The sequence below is a fragment of the Prunus dulcis genome, chromosome 4 (assembly GCF_902201215.1).
Source record: "Prunus dulcis chromosome 4, ALMONDv2, whole genome shotgun sequence".
Lineage (NCBI taxonomy): Eukaryota > Viridiplantae > Streptophyta > Magnoliopsida > Rosales > Rosaceae > Prunus > Prunus dulcis.
In genome coordinates this window covers 23,215,593-23,238,527 of record NC_047653.1, presented here as the reverse complement: position 1 = coordinate 23,238,527, position 22,935 = coordinate 23,215,593, and the positions used below count along the sequence as shown (strand labels likewise).

Here is a 22,935-nt window from a genome sequence, read left to right as displayed (position 1 = left end):
GAACTTGTGAGGTCGACCACTTGATGATTGAGTCCAGTCATTCAACATAGAGTACGATTTTTGTGCTTTTGAATCAAATAACTTGTCTAGTCCCATTATGACATGAAATGATATTTGAGTTTAGAAGGAAAATATGATCATGAACTCTTCTGAGTGGTTAATTTAATGAACCAAAATTACCTATGATACAAAATATGAACACAATAATAAAAACGTTATGTATTAAAATTGATACAATTGCACCTATCATTTGCAAAGATTTTAAACAAATAAAATATTTTATTCAATATATAAATATTAGACAATGAGCTTAAATGACATATAATACCTATCATCACTTCAATAAAAAATTACTTTAATCTTTTTCTTAGAAATTTGAATTCTCATAAACCAAAGAAAAAAAACATTACACTTAAATTCTCATTATTAATGGATAATAAACATCATAACTTGGTCTTACTGTATTACTAAATAAACATTTGTGTGTTAACATTTTGTTGTCTTGTATGCACCATTACACTTTGCTGCTGACTTTCTTAGAAAACTGAATTTTTATTGAGTAGATCATAGTAAACCTCAGGCTTTCTGTACTCAGAGACATAGAGGTCCTAGAACATTAAAAAAAAAAATTTATATTAATTGAAGTCGTCAAAATAAAATAAAACTCAAGTACATGAATCAATTTGAACTAGAAGAAATCGCATAAACTTGGTAAAAAGGGTACCTCTAGTCAAGCACCTTTATTTACGCCTTATACCACATTTTTAGGAGTTTTGTTATTCTAATTTTAACCTTATGCAACAATTAAGGTCAAATTTTCTAAGAAAAATAAGAATGAAAATTTATGTTACTCATGATACCTCTTAATCCCTATACTGTTAAACGGTTAACTCTAGACACTTATCTTCTTCCACCAACAAACACCATTTATAGACTTCATCTTACTTTAAACATGCATGCTCCATCACACATTCATGTAAAAGAAATGTGTAACTTAAATTGATTGATCAAGTCTAACTAAATATGTGGTGATGTTCCATTTTTAAAAGAGTAGGAATACAAGGATCAATTTAAAATGAAACTCAACCACATGAATTAATTTGAATACCATAGACTTGAAAGAAAGCGTACATCTAGTTAGACACCCTTATTTGCTCATTATATCACATTTTTCAGGAGTTATGTTATTCTAGTTTTAACCTTATGTAAATTAAGGGCAAATTTTTCTATGAAAAGAAGAATGAAAAACTATAAAAAGAATAAAATATATGTTACTCATGATACCCCTTAATACCTATACATTTAAAATGTTAAACCTACACACTCATCTTCTTCCATCAACAAATACTATTAGTAAATTCTATCTCACTTCACACATGCATGCCCCATCACAAATTCATTTAAACAAGTGTGCAACTTAAAAATGATTATTGAAGTCTAACTAACATAGGGTGATGCTGTGACCATTATTAAAAGAGTAGGAATACAAGGACAATGTGAAACCTTAAGCCTTATACTGACTTGATTGGCACTGCAAGGAACAACCATTGTTACACTACATATCTCACATTCACCTATTTTTGGCAACTTCAAGCTTCTTCATAGTTGATCAATAAATAGTTTTTGACACCAATTAAAACTATAGAGGTTGAAATAAACAAACGTGTGAACCATGAATCTCTGTAGCCATACATGTGGCATGATTTAAACAAAGGGATATAGGTGTCTTTACACTCATATCACATTTCTTACATAAACACCGTTGCTCCAGAGTCATTGTCTAAGACCAGCTTACATTGGAAGTGTTTGTTGGTAAAATCACCTTAAGGTCGAGCTTCATAAGAAATGGAATTTAATTCAGAGATTGACTTATACTTTAAGGCTAACTAGGAAGCCTATTTCAACAAGGAATTGGTCATCTCCAAGCTATTATATAAAGATAACTCTCCAACCTGAGAGGGGATCCTCCCGCGAGAACTCAACCCTACGATATCGATATTTTATCTTGTTCATCATAATAATGAGTGTTATGGCTGTAATTGGAATATGAGTTTTGAGGATCAAACACTTTGTACTTTTGTATGTCTTTCTTCAATAGTAAAATACTCAATACCCTGTGGATGTAGCTTGATTATTGATGAACCGCACAAATCTTTCGTATCACTTGATTACATATTGTCAGTTAATTTTTATTCCAAGTAGCAATCCCTAAGCACTAGAACTTGTTCTACTGGATGACATGCTTGGTCATGCCAAGTTGGTTTGGAAGGATTACCAGACCTCGATCTTGAAAAGGTAAGTTGTTGAACCAAATATAGGCATGAACATAAAGCATGCATCATATTAGCATCCACATGTAGAAAATAAAGCTTCTAGGTGGTTATTGATAGCCAATTTTGAACTCTTAACCAAACTAGGATGGAAATTATCAAAATGAATGAGAATGATGACATATTATTGATTATTCTTGACATACTTGATAACAATTGTTCTCTTCACAATATCAAGGTTTGTGTATAGTTATGTGTTGATTCTTAATATGAATTTTATCACATTTTTAAATATGGACTTTAGGAGCAAGACTAAGAAAAAAAGGTACTTAAAAAAAGAGAACCAAAGAATTAAAGCAGATAATGATAGCCTACCTGCATTGCGAAGGCTATGTGAATAAGCGTTGCTTCAGACCACGGTTTCCCAATTAGTTGAAGACCAATTGGCAAACCTGATTTATCATATCCAACCTACCAAGGAAAATTAGTGCAAATTAGTTTCTTATTCTACTCATATGAAAGTTCGACACTGACAAGTAATGATAAAATCATACAGGAACAGTCACCGCAGGTAATCCCAAAAAGTTTCCAGCTATTGAATATCTAACAAGTGCAGCTAAAAAAAAAAAAAATTGGTTAGAGTCAATCAATTGTTCTTTCATTTAGTATTATCAAAACATGAAAAGATTGAGATTGTTTACATCTAGGTTCAACAAAACTGAAGAAGAAATATGTGGGCTTATGTTATTTCATACCTCCATTTATGTAGTCAAGCTCACCAGTGTTCAGAGCATCATCCAAAATTGTGTATGCAGTAACCCTGTTATGCATGACATCGAGCTTCGTTTAAGTGGAGAGAAACCTAGAAAATCTTATCATGCACTCTGTATCTCTCAAAACCTTAGTATGATGTTGGTATCTAGATGTTATCTAATGTTTCATATGTCATCTACTAAAAACTTAGTTTATGACATTATCTTAGAATTACACTTTATTAAGGAGGAAACAATACCCTATTGTCGGGGAAACAATGACATCTGCCTGAGTAAACAAATTCATGTGGAACTGCATCTGTCGGTTCCTGTAAATAAGTTTAGTTTATGTCAAAAATAAATATTAAACAAATCCACCAAGTAGTATCAGTTAACGTTACCATCAATAGGATATCCAGAAAGGATGCATTATGAGCTTAAAGTTTTGACGTAATTCTCTTCACAATACCTTTTTTAAAAAATTTATTCCTCCTAATAATAAATCGGACAAAGTAAATGATATCAAACAAACATTGAGAAATTATATCCATTTATTTTTATAGAGTTTATGTTTAACCCATATTTTATACCATTTACATGCACATAAAGAACATAAACAAACTTAATTGCAACTCTAACCAATTAACATTTCAACAATTTTCGAGGATACCCAACATCTCTTTCAAAATCTCTACTTGTCTATCATTTTCAGTAATAAGCATAAACCCATCAACTTGATTTTCTATTGTTTTTTTTTCAACAATTGAGGGAATTGATGGACCACTTGGAACCAAATGAAAAATATTTCATGCTGTGGTAGATTGACATGCATTATAATTTTGATTTCAAACTTTCTTCCCTTTAGAGACGTTTGCAACGAACCAAATGCTCATATTATAAATGGTTTAATTCTTCAAATATTTTGGACACTTCTTTATAAGTTTTGAGAATATTTTTAGCAGCATTAAGTAGACTGCAATTGCATTAGGACATATTTTGGCCTAACACATTCATTGTATGAATTATTGTATTGCCCCCGACCGTTTGGATATAGCCATAGGTTGACTTTTTGCCATAATTTTAATCACAAGGACCATAATTTGGCTCTTTGTAGCCATTAGAATGATATTGAGTGTTGAGACAACAATCAAAGTCACTTTTTAGCTTATCATTACCATATTCTGGCTCCTAATTATAAAAATAATAGCTTGAGTTAGTACAAACCATTATATAATCAAAATCATATTAATAGACATAACTTCGCTTGTAGCAATACTGGTTATTTGGGCTATTCAAATAATTATTTTTATCATATACGAATTTTAGCTTTTAGCCATACGACTATTATTATTATTGAATTCATAATAATTATGATGATAACCATAATTTGTCAATCATCCATACTTTGAATTATAGTAGTGGTGACCATATGGATTTGAACTATCATCTTTTTAATTGCTCAAGATGTAACTCTTAGATGAAAATTTCCCTCCTAATGTGTCGTTTATCCCTTATATGTTGCACAATAGTGCTATCACAAAACTAGAAAATTTTAGTATAATGAGAAAATATGTGTATAATCTACTCACAAAAAATCTAATTTCAACTCAAGCAATTACAGAATGGTAAACAAAATGAAAAGTAAAAATTGAAAACAATTTTCAGTAGTTCTTTTTTTCAATTTTGGTTCATGCATTCTCCTTCGTTTCTCCCTCTTTTCTACTACCACCATTCCTCTATCATTTTTCATTCATCATGTCCCTATATTAATTTCCCTTTGACTCTAGTATAAAAAGGAAAACTATAAACTATAAACAAAATGGTTATCAAACATTCCATAAGATTTTAAACTTTTAAAACAAACACTAACGTCTCGAGAGCATAAATAAATTTTCCCATAAAATTACTATGTTTAGTTTTTTTTTTTAAATGTTTTTTTTTCTTTTTATATCAATGCATGTATATTTTTCTTCAATAAAAGAACAACTTTATTAGATAATCTTCAAAAATACAAACTAAGGCACCAACAAGACATCCAAAGCACCAAGAGGGCAACAAAACTAACATGCTAAGAAACAAAACTAAAGTCTACAAAAGCCGCACCAACAAATACTAGCCCTATAATTAAGCATAATCTCAATCAAAGCCCACAAATCCAACATAACTGAAACGCTAAAGCAACCGAGTAGCCTACGTGAACACTATCATGACCACCTAACGAAGTGTCATCCTAGTCATATCCCCACCCAATAGTCTTTAAGGGAAAGTAAAACATGTGATAGAATTGAGTAAAACATAGTTTGCAACAATCTAATTGTGCATAATAAGAAACATAAATGCCAATCCAACAATCATGGCAAAAATAATAATTGGGTAGGTTACATCAAACTCTATCAAATATGAGGTAGAAATAAATTTAGACACGATGAGAAGTGTTAGAGATAGGGTTTTGGAAGAAGAATTTGATTGAGGACATGGCCCAAAAGAGGTGATGGGGAACTTTGATTTGAGCATATTCAAAATGCCCAAGGGACTTATGTTATTTTTCCTATTTAGATCGGTGCACTAGATACTAAGTTCTATCAGGTTTTGACAAGAGTTTAAATTAAGTTATAACTTGAGGCCCAAAACCTTGTGGAATAAGGAAAGGTTTTGAAGCCTATTAAAGTGTCCTATTTATTTCCTTTTTTACGTGAACCATTTTGGTGGGCTTGGAAGATTAGTCAAGTCGGCCCTCGATGATGAGTAGAGACGACTTCACCTAGCCCTATATAAGCTTAAGGCCCTGCTCTCATCAGACAGGTTCTCTAACCCTCATCTTGTCATAAAGAGAGAGCTGAAACAGATTATGAAAGAGAGCAGAAGTCTTGAGCCGTTCATTTTCTTGTTGGAATTGTTGCTACTACGGTTGAATGAGTTTAGAGGTTGTGTACTCAAGAAAGTTGGTGCCAGGTATGTCTTTATGTATTTCAGATTGTGTGAAAGATCGTGAACACGTATATTAAAGAAATATATAGTTGGTATTAGAGCACATGGTTATTTGCACACACTGAAATTGTTTTTCAAGCATGCCTAATACGATTTCTTATCTGTTTATGCCATGATGAGTTTTTGGTTATGTTTAAAATTTGAAGATGGATTAAACATGTTTTCTAAAATATCAAGAATATTAAAGAATATGGAAAAGCATGTTTAATTTGATTTTTCATATCTTCAAAACTTTAAACACGTTTTTTGACCTACTAAATGACCTTAAAATCCTAAAAATACCCATATGTCACAACAAAGCAGTGAGTTCTGTTAATTAGGTCATTCCATATTCCGAAATGTATGCTGCGTCAAAAACAGACCCCTAAAACACTGTTCACGATAGAAGTTACTATTCACTGCAATTTAGGATTTTCTCTCTTGAATTGTGTTTGTTTGGCTATTTTCTGAGCTAGATAGGTACTTGTCTTTGTACTGAGACTCAACAAATTTTTCACAACAAAACCAAACCTAAATACTCCAACCCTAAAGAAATAACCAAAATTGCATCATACCTAAATTGCTCGATAAGTTTCTTCAACAAATAGAATCTATCTTGTAATTTGTTTATGATAGCACATAATAACACGTAATTTGTGTAAGCTATAAGTAATCTCTTGCCACAAAAGTGTGATACTTAATTAAGGAAGCTTGCATATGTTATTTGTTAGTTTTGTGAATAAAGTTAAACAGAAAAAACTGTTTTCTAGTAAAAAATTGAGAATCGGTTTCTTGGAAAGTACTTATGCTTTCTTTTGCAAATCCTTATAGCTTTGAATACTCTCTCAATCAATTTCTTACGAATTGAAAGATTCACTAGATCAAACTTCAAAATATGGACATTTGATTTTAAAGATATTCGCAAAATGAATGAGATCAATTATGATCTCACTTATATTCTTTGTTCATTTATGTATCCTATAGAACGACTCCAAACGTTTGGGAAAACGGAGAAGCATTTGGTTTTTAATAGGTGTCACTTGTGTCAACTTGTCAGGAATGACATTCTAGTAAAGAATATAGCGGAGCTAATTAAGGAGCGGAACGAAGATGAATTGGAGCAAAAAAGGTTAAGGCGCAGCGACGTCGTTGACCTTATGAAGGACCCATATTGATATACACGGTTACGAAGGACAGTTTCAGAAGTCTCAGGAACATTGTTAAGGAACATCCACTAGGTTATGGCATAGACTTTTAGGGCACATTTCAAAAGAAAGAACGAAAATTCTTGTTAAGGAACAAATCTTACCATCACTCACTTTCGGTGATGACGAAATTTGTGTTGAATGTGTTAAAGGAAAACTCACTAAGCCTAAAATGAAAGGTGCAACTAGCAGTAGTGATCTTTTAGAAATCATCCGTACAGACATTTGTGGACCATTCCTCATCAAACAATTGATGGAAATTATTATTTCGTCACCTTCATAGATGACCATTCCCGTTTTGGTTATCTATATCTCATAGCAGAAAATTCTCAACTTTTTGAAATGTTCAAAAAATTTCAAACTGAAGTAGAAAGATAACTTGAGAAAAAAATAAAAATTGTGAGGTCAGACATAGGGGTGAATATTATGGATGTTTGATGAAGGAGGAAGACGTGATAGACCTTTTTACTAGGTATCTACAAGAAAATGGAATAGCTCCTCAGTACACAACGCCATGAATTCTGGAACAGAATGGTGTGACTGTGAGAAGAAACCGAACTTTGAAGGATATGGTTCTTAGCAAGATTTCCAAAACTGATTTGCCTACGCTTTTTGAGAGAGGCGATCAAAACAATATACTATAGAGTGCCTAGTAACTCCGTACCTACGACACCTTTCGAAATTTGAACTACCAGAAAGCCCAGCCTGCGACATCTTCATGTATGGGGTTGCAAGGCTGAAGCTAGAATCTATAACCCTCAAGAAAAGCAGCTCAACCCTAAAACGATTAGCTGTCATTTTATAGGTTATCCCACAAGGTCAAAGGGTTTCAAATTTTACTGTCCAAATTATGGTACCCGAATTGTTGAGACTGGTTGTGTAAAGTTTATAGAGTATGAAGAGAATGGTACTGGGAATGAAGATTTTACTTTTGAAGAAGAAAGAGATATGGCTGTGATTGAGAATGCTGAACTAGATTCTACAACATTGATTCCCATGAGTAATATCGCACCAGCCCCACAGAATGATCAATTGGAGCCTCCACAGTTAGAAGAACCACTTGACCAACAAGAAGAACAAACTGTAGAAAACCCACAACAAGAAAATTCATCCAAACCAATGTCGTTAAGGAGATCTGATAGAACAAGAAGATCTACAGCAATTTCGGATTATGTGTACTTACAGGAAGCAAATTTTGATATTGGAAATGAGGGTGATCCAACAAGTTTTAAAGAAGCTATGGAGAGTCGGAATGCAGACAAATGGAGAGAAGTAATGTTGAATGAACTCGAAAGCATGAAGAATAATCAAGTATGGGAATTGGTTGAACCTCATAAGAGCCAGAAATTGGTAGGCTCGAAATGGGTATTTAAAACAAAAAAGGAGAAGGATGGAAGAATCGAAAGATTTAAGGCTAGATTAGTAGCAAAAGGATTCACCCAAAGGGGAGAAATTGACTACACTGAGATGTTTTCTTCAGTTTCCACCAAAGATTCTTTCCGCATCATTATGGCTTTAGTAGCGTATTATGACCTACTTTTACATCAAATAGATGTGAAAACTGCTTTCCTGAATGAGAAAATTTTATGAGACAACCTAAAGGGTTTGCAAATTAGGGAAAAGAGCATATGGTTTGCAAACTTGACAAGGCAATTTATGGACTGCAGCAAGCAAGGAGGAGGTGGTATTTCAAATTCCATCAAACTATTTCATCTTATAGTTTTGAAGAGAACATAGCCGATCAATGCATTTATATGAAGAAGTGTGGAAGCCGATTTATTTTTCTAGTGATGTATGTCGACGATATACTTTTGGCTACAAATGACCACAATTTACTGAAAGACATTAAGGAGCTACTTTCAAAAAATTTTGAGATGAAGGATTTGAGAGAAGCCGCTTTTGTGTTAGGCATTGAAATTCAGAGAGACCGAGCTACTATTGTTTTAATAACATTGCAGATTGACTCTTGTTAAATCGTAAAGGGGTACATGTACTGAAAAGTATAAAGATTCACAATACGGATCAGTACATATTAAGGTTCGCGTTGGTAGGTACATTATATGATTGTGGATGACCTATTTTTAATAAAGAGAGCAGTGCTTGTCTATAGTTCGTTTTGTCTAATTGCTTTTCACTATAGCTTGAAGGGAATGACTTAACTGTTTTAAACTCATGGCCAATAAAGAGTATCAAACCTTTTGGAACACAGAAGCTTAGTGCTCTAGTGCTTGATCTAGTGGGAGAATGTTATGTTTCCTATTTAGATCGGAGCACTAGATACTAAGTTATATCAGGTTTTGATAAGAGTTTAAATTAAGTTATACCTTGAGGCCAAAACCTTGTGGAATAAGGAAATGTTTTGAAGCCTATTAAAGGCTCCTATTTATTTCCTTTTTTGCGTGAACCGTTTTGGTGGGCTTGGAAGATTAGTCAAGTCGGCCCTCGGTGATGAGTAGAGACGACTTGACCTAGCTCTATATAAGCTTAAGGCCCTGCTCTCATCAGACATGTTCTCTAACCCTAATATCATTATAAAGAGAGAGCTTAAACAAATTCTAAGATAGAGCAGAAGACTTGAGCTATTCCTGTTCTTGCTTGGATTGTTGCTGTTGCGGATGAATGAGTTCAAAGGTCGTGTGTACTCAAGAAAGATGGAGCCAAGTATGCGTATTTCAAATTGCGTGAAAGATCATGAACATGCATATTAAAGAAATCTAACAACTTATTCACTTACCCAAAATAAAATGGAAGATGAGAGGACAGGAGAGAAGAGGAGAGGAGAAGGAAGGAGGGGTAGTGATGGTTCTTCCTCCTCCCATATCTATTGAGTTTTTTATTTGGGAATCAGAGAGACGGAGATAGTGCGGCTAGGAATTTTTTACAATGTCTTTTATTCACCCTATGTATGTATTGTTATTCATTTCTCATCAACATTGTGTATCTCTTTTCATAATCTCATTTCCACTTTCCTTTTTTTTTTTTCTTTTTTTTTTTCTTCATCTCCGATAAGCAACAGCCACACCACCCTTCTAAATTCTAGACCATTAGAGTAAGGAACAACATGTTGATTGCTCCTTTTTATGTACATTTTTTTTTTCTGCTTACATTTATATATATATATATATATATATATATATTTTAAAACTATATAAAAACATGACTGATGTAGAACATATTATGGAGGAGATTGAGGAGTAATTGGAATGACACGCACGCCAGAACAACAAACAACATGGGCCATGAGCTCTAATTTGGCCTATTATCCGCTATTTTGAAGAGAATGGCCAGATGAGTCAAACTCACTACTTCACCATGATTTATGGGGCTCAACATTTAAAGTTTTGAGGTCGTTTTTGGATCTGTGTTACTTTTGGTTTTATACTTTAATTAGGAGTCCAAGTGATCCTAGGGTTGGAGGTAGTATTTATTTCAACTTTAGCTAAGTGATTAGAGTTGTTATCCCTATTTTCTTTATCAATAACCTTTGAGGCTTTTTCAAATGTTTGGTGGATTTAGGGATGGCAAAAATCTCTGTTGGGTTGGGTCTTTGGCCCTAGCGGGGGAAGATTTTTAGGGGGTAGGTACAGGGATCCCTTAATTTTAAAATTTCCTGTTTGAGGACGAGCTATGGATGATATTGTTATCCCTATCTTCGAACCCGGCCTGATAAGTGATATATTTATTTTACTTAATAAATATATAATATGAAGCAAAAAGTTACCCAATATAGCAGTACTAAACCTCCAACTACAAAATAAAGGGCAAGTATTATTTGATGAAGCTATTTTAGTCATTATAATTTTTATAAACCTTCCCCCATATTATTTGATGAAGCTACAGTGCTACAATTTTAAGCTTTTTTTTTTTTTTTTTTTTTGGGGGGTTTGTTTTTTCATCTTTTCTACTTGTGGCTTTTAATATGCTACAGAGTTCTTATCGAGGATAGGGATGGTATTGTCATACCCATGACAAACTCATACGCCCCTGCACATATGATGAATTTTTAAGCCTAATATGTGGACAATACATATTAGGTGACGTGGAGCACGTGTGACCGTTGGACTTTCACACGTGGGCAACCCGCTCTGATACTATGAAGGAAGTTGAGGTTCCACCCCAAAATCAATTGGTGATGGAGAGTGTAGCCCAACACCTTATAAGTCCTTACTAAGTTTCTCAACTTTCCAATGTGAGACATTCTTCACATTCTCACAGATTCCAGTCCTTATGTGTTCATAACCTATTGTTTGATTGCCTAGAATTGTTAGGGTGTGTCGATTACATGTTTTTCTATACAACAATAAATATATTAAAATAAAAATAAAAGCATTTGAATTGTCAAAAAAAAACAAAACAAAACAAAACAAAAGAATGATCCTTCTACAATAACAAAAATCTTTAGGATGAATTTCAACAAAAAGAGAACTTTACAATGAAACAAACGTCGATTAGAAAAATACATGTTATTATAATTTCAAAGTGTAAACAAAAACAAAAGTGAAAATTTGAGAAAGTTTAGGTAGTGTTTTCAAATCTATGTCATATTCAGACAGTGGTCAAGTTCCAAAAATAAGAGTAGCAAAAGAGGTGGTTGTATCACTCGTAAAAGATGATGGAAAAGCAATCACAGTTCGACTTTTAGTTTGCAATTGGTAGATAATTAAAGAGGACAGCATGCCAGCATCTGAAGTTGCAAGAACTTAAATGAGGGACAAGGGTGCTGAAAAGGCCCGTGAGGCATTGAATTTGTGGCAAAAGAAAACATACAGCTATGGCAGCTAGGATGTGATAGGGTTTAGGTTTATAGACGCAGTGTTATTATTATTATTTTTATCTGTATAAATAAAGGATCAGTGTCCCTTTTCAAGAACAGTCGTATTTGAAACTTCTAGCAGTCAGTATATTTTCCAAAGAATGGTACTTTTTGGTATTGCTAATTAAGAAGCACATACCTAATTTTCTGAGCCTTTATATAGTCTTTACTGCTGAAAGCACCATACACAGCAAGTGCTACCCTTGCATCCCATCCTAACTCTTTGAAATCCCTATTTTGATGAGTTTGTAATGTCAGCATTTGGATTTATTGCCTGTTAGAAGAGGATAGTTGGGAGAAAATCGGGGTGGTCAACAACATACAGCTTTTCCAGAAACGAACTAAGCGAAGTGCTACACTCCGATCCGATCGTTACATAATGTGCTAGGCGCATCATCTCTATCTCTGGTATGGTCACCTCTACAGTCTTACAGATGAAGAAGAAAATCAAAACGTTAGGACGTAGTCTATACAGTCTTTATCGATTATATTATATCATGAAAAGCGTATAATTTCTTATATTGCTTCCAAAGCAAGCAATGGACTGCCGGTACCTTCCAACCATATTGCTTCTGAAGCCTTTCCAGAGCATTTGAACAGCATTCTCTGATATCATCACTGCAATCATTAAACCACTAATTGATCCAATTAGTGGTTTCACAAGCAAATCACTGAATATTAGAAGGAACTCACATTTAATATATAGCAATGATTTATCATTGACCATAGAAATGTAACTTTGATCATACATGTGACCAGGTTGAGAACAGGTCACTAACCTCGCCATACTTCGCCAATTTGATACCAGATATCGGTTTAGTTGAGTTCAGCAGAGGAAAATTTACTTTGGGCTGGAACAGAGATAGACATTTAAGGTGAAGAAAGGGGACCGTTAAGTCTACTATGAAAAACAAATAAGTTTGTAATCTAATTAATTAATACTTAAAACAGAGAGATTTTCTGTTTGGTAACAAATAGTTATAATAAATTTGCAGAACAACATTCTTACCGATGCAGAAAGTAGACGTGGTGGAAGTTGGCAACTAATAGCTGCATAGCTGCAGATAGGTAAAAGCTTTAACATCAAGCTTATACAAGGCATTTAAGAAAAGCATATGAAAAAGAATACTGACACTATAAATGCATCCTCAACAGTGCCTGCTAGTATTCCAACCATTCCAACTGTCCAATTCAGAGGAAGAACACTAAAGAAAAAACCAAATCAGTCTGTAAGACTGTAAAGATGGTAATAAACCTTCAAACGACTACTAGAAAAATATTGAAAGACTAATTTACCCAGAATGAGGCACTCGTCCGAATGTTGGTTTCAAGCCAACAACACCACAAAGAGCTGCAGGCATCCGTACCGATCCTAATCATACATTAGACATGAAATACACCTGTCAGTTACTTCGCGATATTCATATCTAACACTCACACACATGCATGTTTGAGCACGAGTTTGCTAAATTTCCTACAGCAATCATAGAGAAGAGGCAATCAGCCATATGTGAAGATTGCACATTAAAAGGATGAGTAAATATAATGATGTTGAACCCCAAGTCTCTGAAAAATCAGGTAAAACGACTACTGTTAGATTAAAACATGAATTTCTTTTATGGGAGAAGTTACCTCCTCCATCAACACCAAGAGCAACAGGGCACAATCCGGAGGCAACAACTGCAGCAGATCCGCTAGAGGAACCTCCAGAGATCTTGCTGCGGCTGTATGGATTTCTAGTTGCCCTACAGGACAGCATATAAAACATTAACATGCTTATTATAGTGGTTGAGATCTCGGAATTAATTGAGCAAAGAAAATGATAGGGAAAATTTTGCTACAAAAAGGGCACGTAGCCTGGTAAATCATGTCATCAGTTGATATGGACTCAGAGCAGAACAGAATATTGATATGAATGGCTGACCTCAATATAGGATAAAGCATTATTCAGTTTCTGGAAAACAATGTGGGGTTTTCTTACCCATAATGGGGATTTATCCCGCTTGTTCCAGCTCCAAGTTCATGCATATTGGTTTTCCCAACAAGTACAGCACCACATAGTCTGAGGCACTTAACGCAGCATGCATCATCTGTACAGGGTCTTAGGTTGTGCAGCCACTTTGTACCTCCTAGTAAAGTCAGTTTTTAGATTGCAAAACTATTACTCATATATGAACTAAAAAACTCATTGTTATAATGCATACGATACGAATATTGGGTTGACATGTATAAATAATACTGTCACTGGAAAACCTGAAATGTAAGGTACCTGTAGTTGGGTATGGTAAGCAATCTATTTCATCCTTGATTGCAATTGGGACCCCATCAAGAGCTGAAATAGGAACTCCTGGAGAGGAACCAGAATGCGGACGGTATAAGAATGTATAGCAGGGCTTGATCCAACATTTTGTAAATGAAATACCAACATTAACATAGATAATGGAGATCCACTGTAGAAGTACAAAATATGTTATTTATTAGGTTACAAAGTAACAGTTAGCTCATATTCTTTGACATGCTTTCAAAAACAAGAGATACTGAGTTCAAATACTTGCAATTGAAACTTCCCAAGTTATGTTGAACTCCACAACCATTGTAGAAAGCATTTCATGACAAGGGAGCTGTTCTAGCTTCTGCTTACTATTACCATAGGAAGTACAGTAGTCAAGCATTCCTAATTTGATCTCAAATGCAGGTGTACTATTAATGTGTTTAAGAATACAATTTAGTCTTTACAAGTACCTTGTTCATACCGAAGAGTTGATTCAGTTGCTTGCTTTAGAATATCATCAGCTTTGTAGTTGATAAAGAATGACATCTGTAATGGTGGAGTGGAAGATTCATGGATGGCAGCTATAAGGTGCTCTGCAACCTGTAGAAGTAACAGAAAAAAAAGCAAAAAACAAAAAGCCACAGGAGGGTATGAAAGTATAGAATACAGTTTCTTTTCAATTTTTGTTAGGAACTTGTCACTAGATAAGTAAAGGTAAGAGTCCGAACAAAAACATAAAATTGGGTAAATAACCTCTTATATGTCTCTTTGGGATTTGGCTAAGATCAACTCAAATCGCTCTGAAAACAATTTACTGATATGTACAGAGTGCGCAAATAACAGTTATAAAAAAAGGTGTCAAAAATATGACATACCGTTCGAGGAGTTATTTCTCCAGAGGTATAGGCTCTTGAATAATCCGATATTGTCCAATGACGAAAAGAAAATTTTGAACCATTTAATGTTTTTTCTAAGGACACAGGCAGACATTCAATTGCCTGTTGAACTAGTTCGGGTGGAGACAAATCAGACCCTACTTGTTTGACATCTTGTTCTTCTTTATCTGCATTCACAAGCTTAAGTTAAAATTAAAAGAAAATGTATATTCTCATTTCAAATTCCAGAGTGAGAGCTAAAATTTATCAGGTGCGTAAAACCTATTTGTAAGACAACAGATGATTAAATTTGAAATGTAAGTGCCAGTTTACACAATCAAATCAGATTCCATCAAGGTGTCAGGTGAATAACCTCCATTTTGAATAAGCTTCAGCTTTTGTAGCAGCTGATAAATTTTCATTTGTAATTGGTACCTTAGCATAACAAATGTACATTTAATTGATGGCTTATTGATATTCTGATACAAAGTGATAAACCAGTTACTTTCAGCAAGATTTAGGGGTAAAGACAAGGTCAAGAATACATACCATCAAAAGGATGTAGGGGAACATAGACGGGTGGCTCCTCCAGCTCAGCGTTTGTGACCAGCTGCAAAGTTCAAAGACATTGTTGGCAATTTAGAAGCTATTTCCTTGATTATTTCATTGAATTGCAGAACTAATTGTGCATAAGTGACTTAATATTCCAGGCCCTGCAAAAATATTTCCAATTACTAGACTTCGAGTATTTTTGTTTGGTTCTCATTCCTCATAGTTGTTAATTGGAAAGAATAGGAACAACATTCCTTTCAATACCAAGAACAACAAGGAGGTCAGTGAAATTTCAGCTAAATTCTATTTGCACCGAAGTTTTTATGGCAAAAGTACGTGGCACCGGTGTTGTGCAATTTTTATGTTGATGTAAGTAATGGTGGATTCTACAGGGTGAATTATCATAGAGTTGGCATTCTACAGGGTGTACCTTATTACTGCAATAAAAAATTACTGCAAAAGGTTATATCATAAAGTCCTGTGAATGGACCTAACGTACTGCTTAGATGCATTACCGCAGAAACCTCATAACTTGAAATGAGACACAAATAAAAAGCATGTGTGTACCTTATGAATTAAGTTATCCCGTTTCAGTATAAACAATAGCAAGGTCCCAAAGATCCGTGACTCCAAAAACCAGGCAAACACTTTGACCAGGAATCCAGCCATACGAGGAGCTGCAGAACAAATGACATTTAGTTATAATTTGAAGAAATCAAACAGTTATAAATTTGATTAAAGTACATGCTTCAATACAACAGATTGAAGAAAATCAGCCACAGAAAACACACATGGAACAAGCAAATCCAGCTTTTCTTTATTTTTATTTTTTTAAAAAAAACCAAAATCAAATTGTGAGTTATTCCATGTACTAGTCTTTCTGAACAACCGGTGAAGACCTGTCTAAACATGATCAATTAAAACAATTTATGTCAATGATCAGTTCCATACTCAGCGAATGTGTTGATATTTTATAATAAAATTCGAGTGATAAAAAGAAAAATGGATAAAAGGGGAAACTCAACCTGACAATACAAGCTTAAAAATTCCTATGGACTTCTTACTTCATGTATCTAACAACCGTGATTGGTTGGGCAAGACCTGTGATCCGTATAGGCGAAAGACAGCAGAAAAGAAAAGAAAAGCAAAAACAATATTGATCTAAGAGTTACTGATTAGCTTTTATAATTTCATTGCTTATTATAGTATCTGTAATTAGCAATTCATTCAGCAGAAAAGTTACTGATTAAGCTAGTGTTTACCAAAAAGCAAAAACTGATTACTAATCAACAATCTCAGAAAGACAGGACTTTGAATTGATATGAAAAAGTAAGTACGTGCCTTTGACATTGGCTCGCAAATAGAGTTCAGAGCTGGCAGGAGTTAGATCAACATCCTTTGCAGGCTTGAAAACCACATGCGCTTCATTCTTGAACAACAACCCCATTCTCAAAATTAAACTCCTCTGGTTTTGGACAATGTAAACCTAATTATTTCATATCTTTATAGGGAGGGAGGGAGGGAGAGAGGGAGAAGAAAAAGAGGGATGGCGGAGAAGGCAAGGCCTGTAAATTATAATCTATGTATTCTATATTCTATATATTATAGAGAGGGAGGAGGGGGGAAGAGCTAAGAAAGATCCTAACATTCAACTACCCTTTATTCACGGATAATAACAGTGAGTGAGAGTAAAAGTTATATATATATATATATATATATATATATATATATATATTGGTTGGAGGGTTTAGGGAGGGAGAAATGAAAGAGTTGCTTTCAGAAGGTTTTGGAATTTAAAACTCCACACAACAATGGAAGATGAAACTTTTTTTCTTTTCCCGGGAAAAGCACATTTTCTCAACCAGCCTCTATTATTTTGCTTATTGTTATGGATTCTTGTCAACCACGTACGCCCACTCTATCATATAATTATTAATAATGCGTGCACAGTTGGATGGAGAGCTGGTAAAGATTATGACATTTCATTCAATAATGCAAATTTCATCTTCTGTCACTCAACTGTCTTTTATATTGTTTCTATTCTACATTCCTACCAAATTTCATCACCTGATTAATGGGTGCAAATCCACAATTCAATATTTCTAAACTTCAAATATTAAAACTTTAACATTGATTTTTAAATTCAAAACTTTATCTTAAAATTGAATTTGAGGCAGATCATGTGGGTTAGGCTAATTGGCCAAGGCAGCCTCCTCCCCCTTCCCACAGCGCACTAAGTGCCAGTTTGGTATTGCTTATTTGGGGTGATAAGTGATTTTTTAAAAAATTTGGGAAGCACAGCCCGTTTGGTAAAACTATGAGAAAATCACTTATTGTTAAAAATTGCCGTGAGAGAAAGCTATAAGGAAAAGCAGCTAATGAAGTGCTTTCATTTTCTGATTATGCAGGAATCAGTTTCAAAAAGGCGCTAGGTTTAATGATTATACTGCAATTATTTTCTGATTATGTGCGAATTAGTACCAACAACACTTTTAACAAAAAATTTACCAAACGCCAAACTGCTTTCTATTACAGCTGATTTCTCTCATAGCAAATTTGACAGCGATTATTTTCACAGCACAGCAATGCCAAACTAGCCCTTAGATTAAATTAATTTAGTTAGGTTATTGCTTATATATAAAAATAAAAAAAATCAATTTGAGAATTTAGAACTCCAACCTCAAATTCCCAAACTCAAACCAGAATCTTGATACTCCTCGTATGATTCAAACACTTAAATGTATGTGGTCCCTAACCTTTTTTTTTTTTTTTTTTTTTTTTTTTTTTGTGGTTGTGGTCCTAACAACGCATCTTGTTGCTAATGCCATTGATCAGCAAACGCAACTTGAGCGGGCATCTAAATTTTCATTTTATAAATTTATGTTTTTTTAAAATTATTTTCAAGTATAAAATCTGCTTTAACTAATTAAGGTATTGTGGATAATTTAAGCAATAACTTTCTTATGTATTTGTAGTCTTGTGAGTTTAGTTTAATTTAAGTTAATCTATTAGTCAAGTTAATTTAGGGTCACATTAATCATGTTTTAAACGAAGTTTCTTTGCTTGAAATGCAAATTGTTCATCCTCCTAACTTTGTTGATGTGCCTCTTGAGATTCGGTTCAACATGAGATAATATCATTTTTTTTCAAGGTCACTTTGCAAGTAATTTCTAATTTGAATATATCATTTAAAAGATAATTTTATTATATTTGCTTATAATGGAAAAGCAAAAGGTAAAATAAAATGAAATGAAATGAGAAACAGACACCAAACAATTTTCAGTTTTTATTTTTCCTTATTTCATTTGTAAACTAAAAGAGTTATTAATTTGTTTCTTAAAAATAATGCAAAACTAAAATGTTAAATGATGCTACCAAATGAGGCCTTAAGAAACCATTACCTAACTAACAAGGCTTAATTAATGTTTGCCCTTTGTACTTTCACTCAAATTTCACTTTCCCTTTTACAATCTCAAGTGACTCAATTTGCCCCACGTCGTTTTTCCTTGTTTCGCGTTACTCTATTCCATCAACTCAATTAAATATCTGTTAATTTGGTTGACATAGCACGAATGGATGCCCAATTTGTTGGTTACATGTAAGCAATACATATTTAAAAAATTAAATTAAATTATTTCAATTCAGTTATTAATATTGTAACATTTCAAAAATATTAAAGTTATTTATCATGTTTAGTTCACGTGGACCAATGGTGTGTTAGTTGGCCTTTGATGTGCTCCTAAGAGGTCCTGGGTTCAAGTCCTCATGGTACCCATGTGTGTGAGTTTCCTCTCTTCTTCTCCTAGCATGTGCCAAATAAAAAAAATTTCTTCAGCCAAATTAAATGTTTTTTTTAGAACCAATTGACATAATGGGGTTACACCAAAATAAAGGCACATGAAGCAGAATGAGACGGCTAATCAATTAGTGTGGTCCTTTATATTTTGGTCAATGCATAATTTTGGTATATGATGTCGCATTCCAACATAACTTTTGTTAGATTTGGTAACGTGTCATCACATGACAAACTTTAAATGTATATTTTTATCAAAATATAACTCTTTTTTGTCCTAAAAACTCATGTTTTGCTCAACAAAGTTTTATGCTCTCCATTTATGGTTTTACATTTGAGTTCTATCAAGAGAACATAGAGTCTTGTTCAGCAAATACATTAGATTTATTTTTTGTCGTGGGTGGATAGATTGTATTTTGATGAATTGATCAAGTGTCATTGATAAGCTTATATTTTATATACATTTTGTGCATCTTTTACCTATTTACTAGTTGTTATTCTTAGATTAAATTGTTTGTTTTATTATATTTTGTTAGAATTGTGAAGGATTTGTGAAAATATGAGAAATTGAGCTCAAAAAAACAAGAAAATGAAGATTGGAGATTAATTGAAAAGATGCCGAAAAGCACAAGAAGAGGAGCTGAGATTTTTTGCCAATCAACTTTTTTGCTCTCGTAGAAGGTTTTTGATGGAACATCAACTTTTTAGAATAATTTTAGCGCAAGGACAATTGGAGAAGAAAGTTAAGACATTGAAGATCATTGTGTCAAATTTCATAATTTTCTAATAGGCCAATGCTCCAGAATTGCAAGTCAGCCTAAGTTGAAATCCCATCAAAACTACACTACTGTGGAAGATTGAAGAGTTGAAGACTTTCTCGATTTTTCCTAGTGGTGTGCGATATATACCTGGAAAGCTAAGAGATAAAGCTATAATTCCCTTCTTCTTTTTTCTTTTCTTTTTTTCAGAAGTGGAAGAAACCCATAATGTGTGTCCAAGTTGGATGACGTGTTTCTCAGTCAAAGAAGGATTTTGTCTTAGTTTGTTTCCTTAATTGTTTAGGATTTTGTTTTGTTTTAGGAGAGTTTTTCGGGACCTTTTTAAAGTAATGTTTAGTTATAAGCCCACCCTAAGATCTCTCAATCCTAACATCATCCAATTCCTCGACACTCTTACCCATAGCCGACACATCCTAAGGAGAAGAAGAGGAGAGCTAGTGCAACCTTGGCCTTCTACTTGGAGCATTCGGCGCCTTTCATGTCTTCATCAATCATCATGTTTCTCCATAAGTCTTTCATTACTAATTTATTTTTACTAGGGCTTCGATGTAGCCTAGCTATGAATACTTAAATTATTTCATATTGTTAGTTCTATTTATCTATGCATGTTGAGTGCTTGTTACCATTCTTAATGCTTTCAATTAATTGGTCACTAATTGCATGATTGGAAGAATTGAGTTAAGACCGGAATGAGAGGCCTAATAAATAGCTTCTTGTAAAAAGGCCACAAATTACATAACTGGCTCGGAAAAAAAGAGTGTTACTAAATGAACCTTAAAATTAACTTAGTACACCCTGATAACCAGGCAAGTAAGAACAGAGGAAATGAAGAAGAGAGGAAATGAAGAAGAAACTAAAAGGTTCTGGATTTCTTTATTGATTTTCTCTATTGATTTAATATAATATTAACTGGACATAGACCCATCTGGATTTTTCATGACTTTGTAAACCCTGAGCAACCAACCGTACTTTATATCTAGACAGAGACCCATATGGATTTTTCATGACTTTGTAAATCCACTTACTACCAATGATATTTCTGTTTGGTGGAGGAGGCACTAAAACCCAAGTGCCTTGACTTGTAAGAGCATCAAATTCCTCTTTCATAGCTTGTTGCTAGTGAGGTTGAGAAGCAGCCAATCTAAAATGAGAAGGCTCACTGGTATATGTAATACGAGCGATACAAGTAACACCAAAGAAGAAGTGATCGATGGACTTTGTGTAATGAGCAACATTAGAGTAATATTTTTTGGATACTATACCATCCTTGAGTCTAGTTGTCATAGGATGAACACTCTGAACCAAATATGATTGACAGGTTACAGAAGTAGAGCGAGAAGCTTGATGTAGATGACCGTTATCAGGAGGAGAAGAAGAGCTCATAGGGAGTATCACTTGTAATTGTGCATCTGTAAGGACAGGCAACATAATGGAACGGCAAGGAGGAGTAGTAGATGAAGTAGAATCCTATAGAGATGTAAGTAAGAATGGTGGTAGAGATGACTAAGGTGGGATATTAGTAGAATCTGTGGTTAGGGCAGGGCCTATAGGTAAAACTACTGGAAGAAGCAAAGGAGAACTAGGCACTGGAGAAGAACCTGAGGTATGGGTTGAGTGCATCAGCTTAAAAGGAAACACAATCTCATCATGAACAACATGCCTAGACAAAAATAATCTCCATGAATCTCTGTTATAGCATATAACTCCTTTATAACCATTAGCATATCCAAGAAAGATGCATTGACAAGTCCTAGGCTGCAATTTGTTATCATTATAAGGTCTAAGATATGGAAACACAGTAGACCCAAAAACCTGTAGGGACTGTAACTCAAGTGGTTTTTGAAACAATTTTTGATAAGGTGAACGAAATCCCAAAGTCCTAGAAGGCATTCAATTGATCAAAAAACTAGCATGTAGACAGGCATGTGACCAATACTTAAGAGGTAAAGCTGATGTAGTCATCAAGGTCACAGAAGTCTCAATTTATGCCTATTTTTTCGTTCCACTAACCCATTTTGTTGGGGAGTGTAATGACAAGACACCTGATGCAATATCCCTTTAGATGTCAAAACTTGTTTAAACAAATGACTTTGATATGCTCCTCCCCCATCAGTTTGCAATATCTTAGTAGAAGCAGAAAATTGGGTAGATATGAAGGCATGAAACTTAACAAAAGTAGAGTAAAAGTCTGATTTATTGATAAGAGGAAACATCCAGATAAATTTGGTATACAGTCATCAACAAACATTACAAAATATCAATAATCCTCAATGGATACAACTGGAGATGGACCTCAAATATCACTATGAAATTTATGAAAGGGACGTACTACTTTGTCAAAACTTACTTCCCTTTTGGTAACATTTTCGGATAATATTTTCAATGGATATTTTTTGAAAATGAAAATGAGAAAATAAATTTGCACTTTCAAGATCCGAGAATGAGTATGGTAGCTGAATTAAAAAACAAATTTAGAAAACTAAAAAACTAAAAACGTTTCTTGTAGTACAATTTGAAGAGAAATAAAGAATATTGTATCTTGTAATAAATATGTGAACTATTTTTCTAACACATTTTTGTTAATGTTCTCATCTAGGAAAAAAAAAAAAGTAATACAATTTAAAAAATAGAATAAAATTCTAATATATAAAAAAACT

At 33.8% G+C, this 22,935-nt stretch overlaps 1 protein-coding gene across 1 annotated transcript; it reads right to left on the bottom strand.

The window, feature by feature from the left end:
- Positions 1-397: 397 nt before the first annotated feature.
- Positions 398-17,401, bottom strand: LOC117626586 (fatty acid amide hydrolase-like). Its single transcript, XM_034358332.1, has 20 exons — positions 17,048-17,401; positions 16,274-16,383; positions 15,704-15,764; positions 15,155-15,342; positions 14,750-14,879; positions 14,277-14,354; positions 13,989-14,136; positions 13,640-13,752; positions 13,304-13,379; positions 13,141-13,212; positions 13,017-13,065; positions 12,787-12,858; positions 12,562-12,642; positions 12,331-12,434; positions 12,147-12,239; positions 3,283-3,351; positions 3,026-3,090; positions 2,825-2,886; positions 2,646-2,741; positions 398-608 (listed from the first exon to the last, which is right to left on the bottom strand). The coding sequence occupies exons 1-20, from the start codon at positions 17,151-17,153 to the stop codon at positions 537-539; spliced, it is 1,845 nt and encodes a 614-aa protein (XP_034214223.1). The 5' UTR covers positions 17,154-17,401; the 3' UTR covers positions 398-536.
- Positions 17,402-22,935: the final 5,534 nt, after the last annotated feature.

Bases quoted from the DNA above. Each gene is read 5' to 3' on its own strand.
- LOC117626586 (XM_034358332.1), bottom strand. From the start codon at position 17,153: ATGGGGTTGTTGTTCAAGAATGAAGCGCATGTGGTTTTCAAGCCTGCA. The intron at 16,384-17,047 runs GCACGTACTTAC...TTTGTTCTGCAG, and splicing joins TTTGCGAGCCAATGTCAAAG to CTCCTCGTATGGCTGGATTC. The intron at 2,887-3,025 runs GTATGAAATAAC...TTTTTTTTTTAG, and splicing joins GCTTGACTACATAAATGGAG to CTGCACTTGTTAGATATTCA.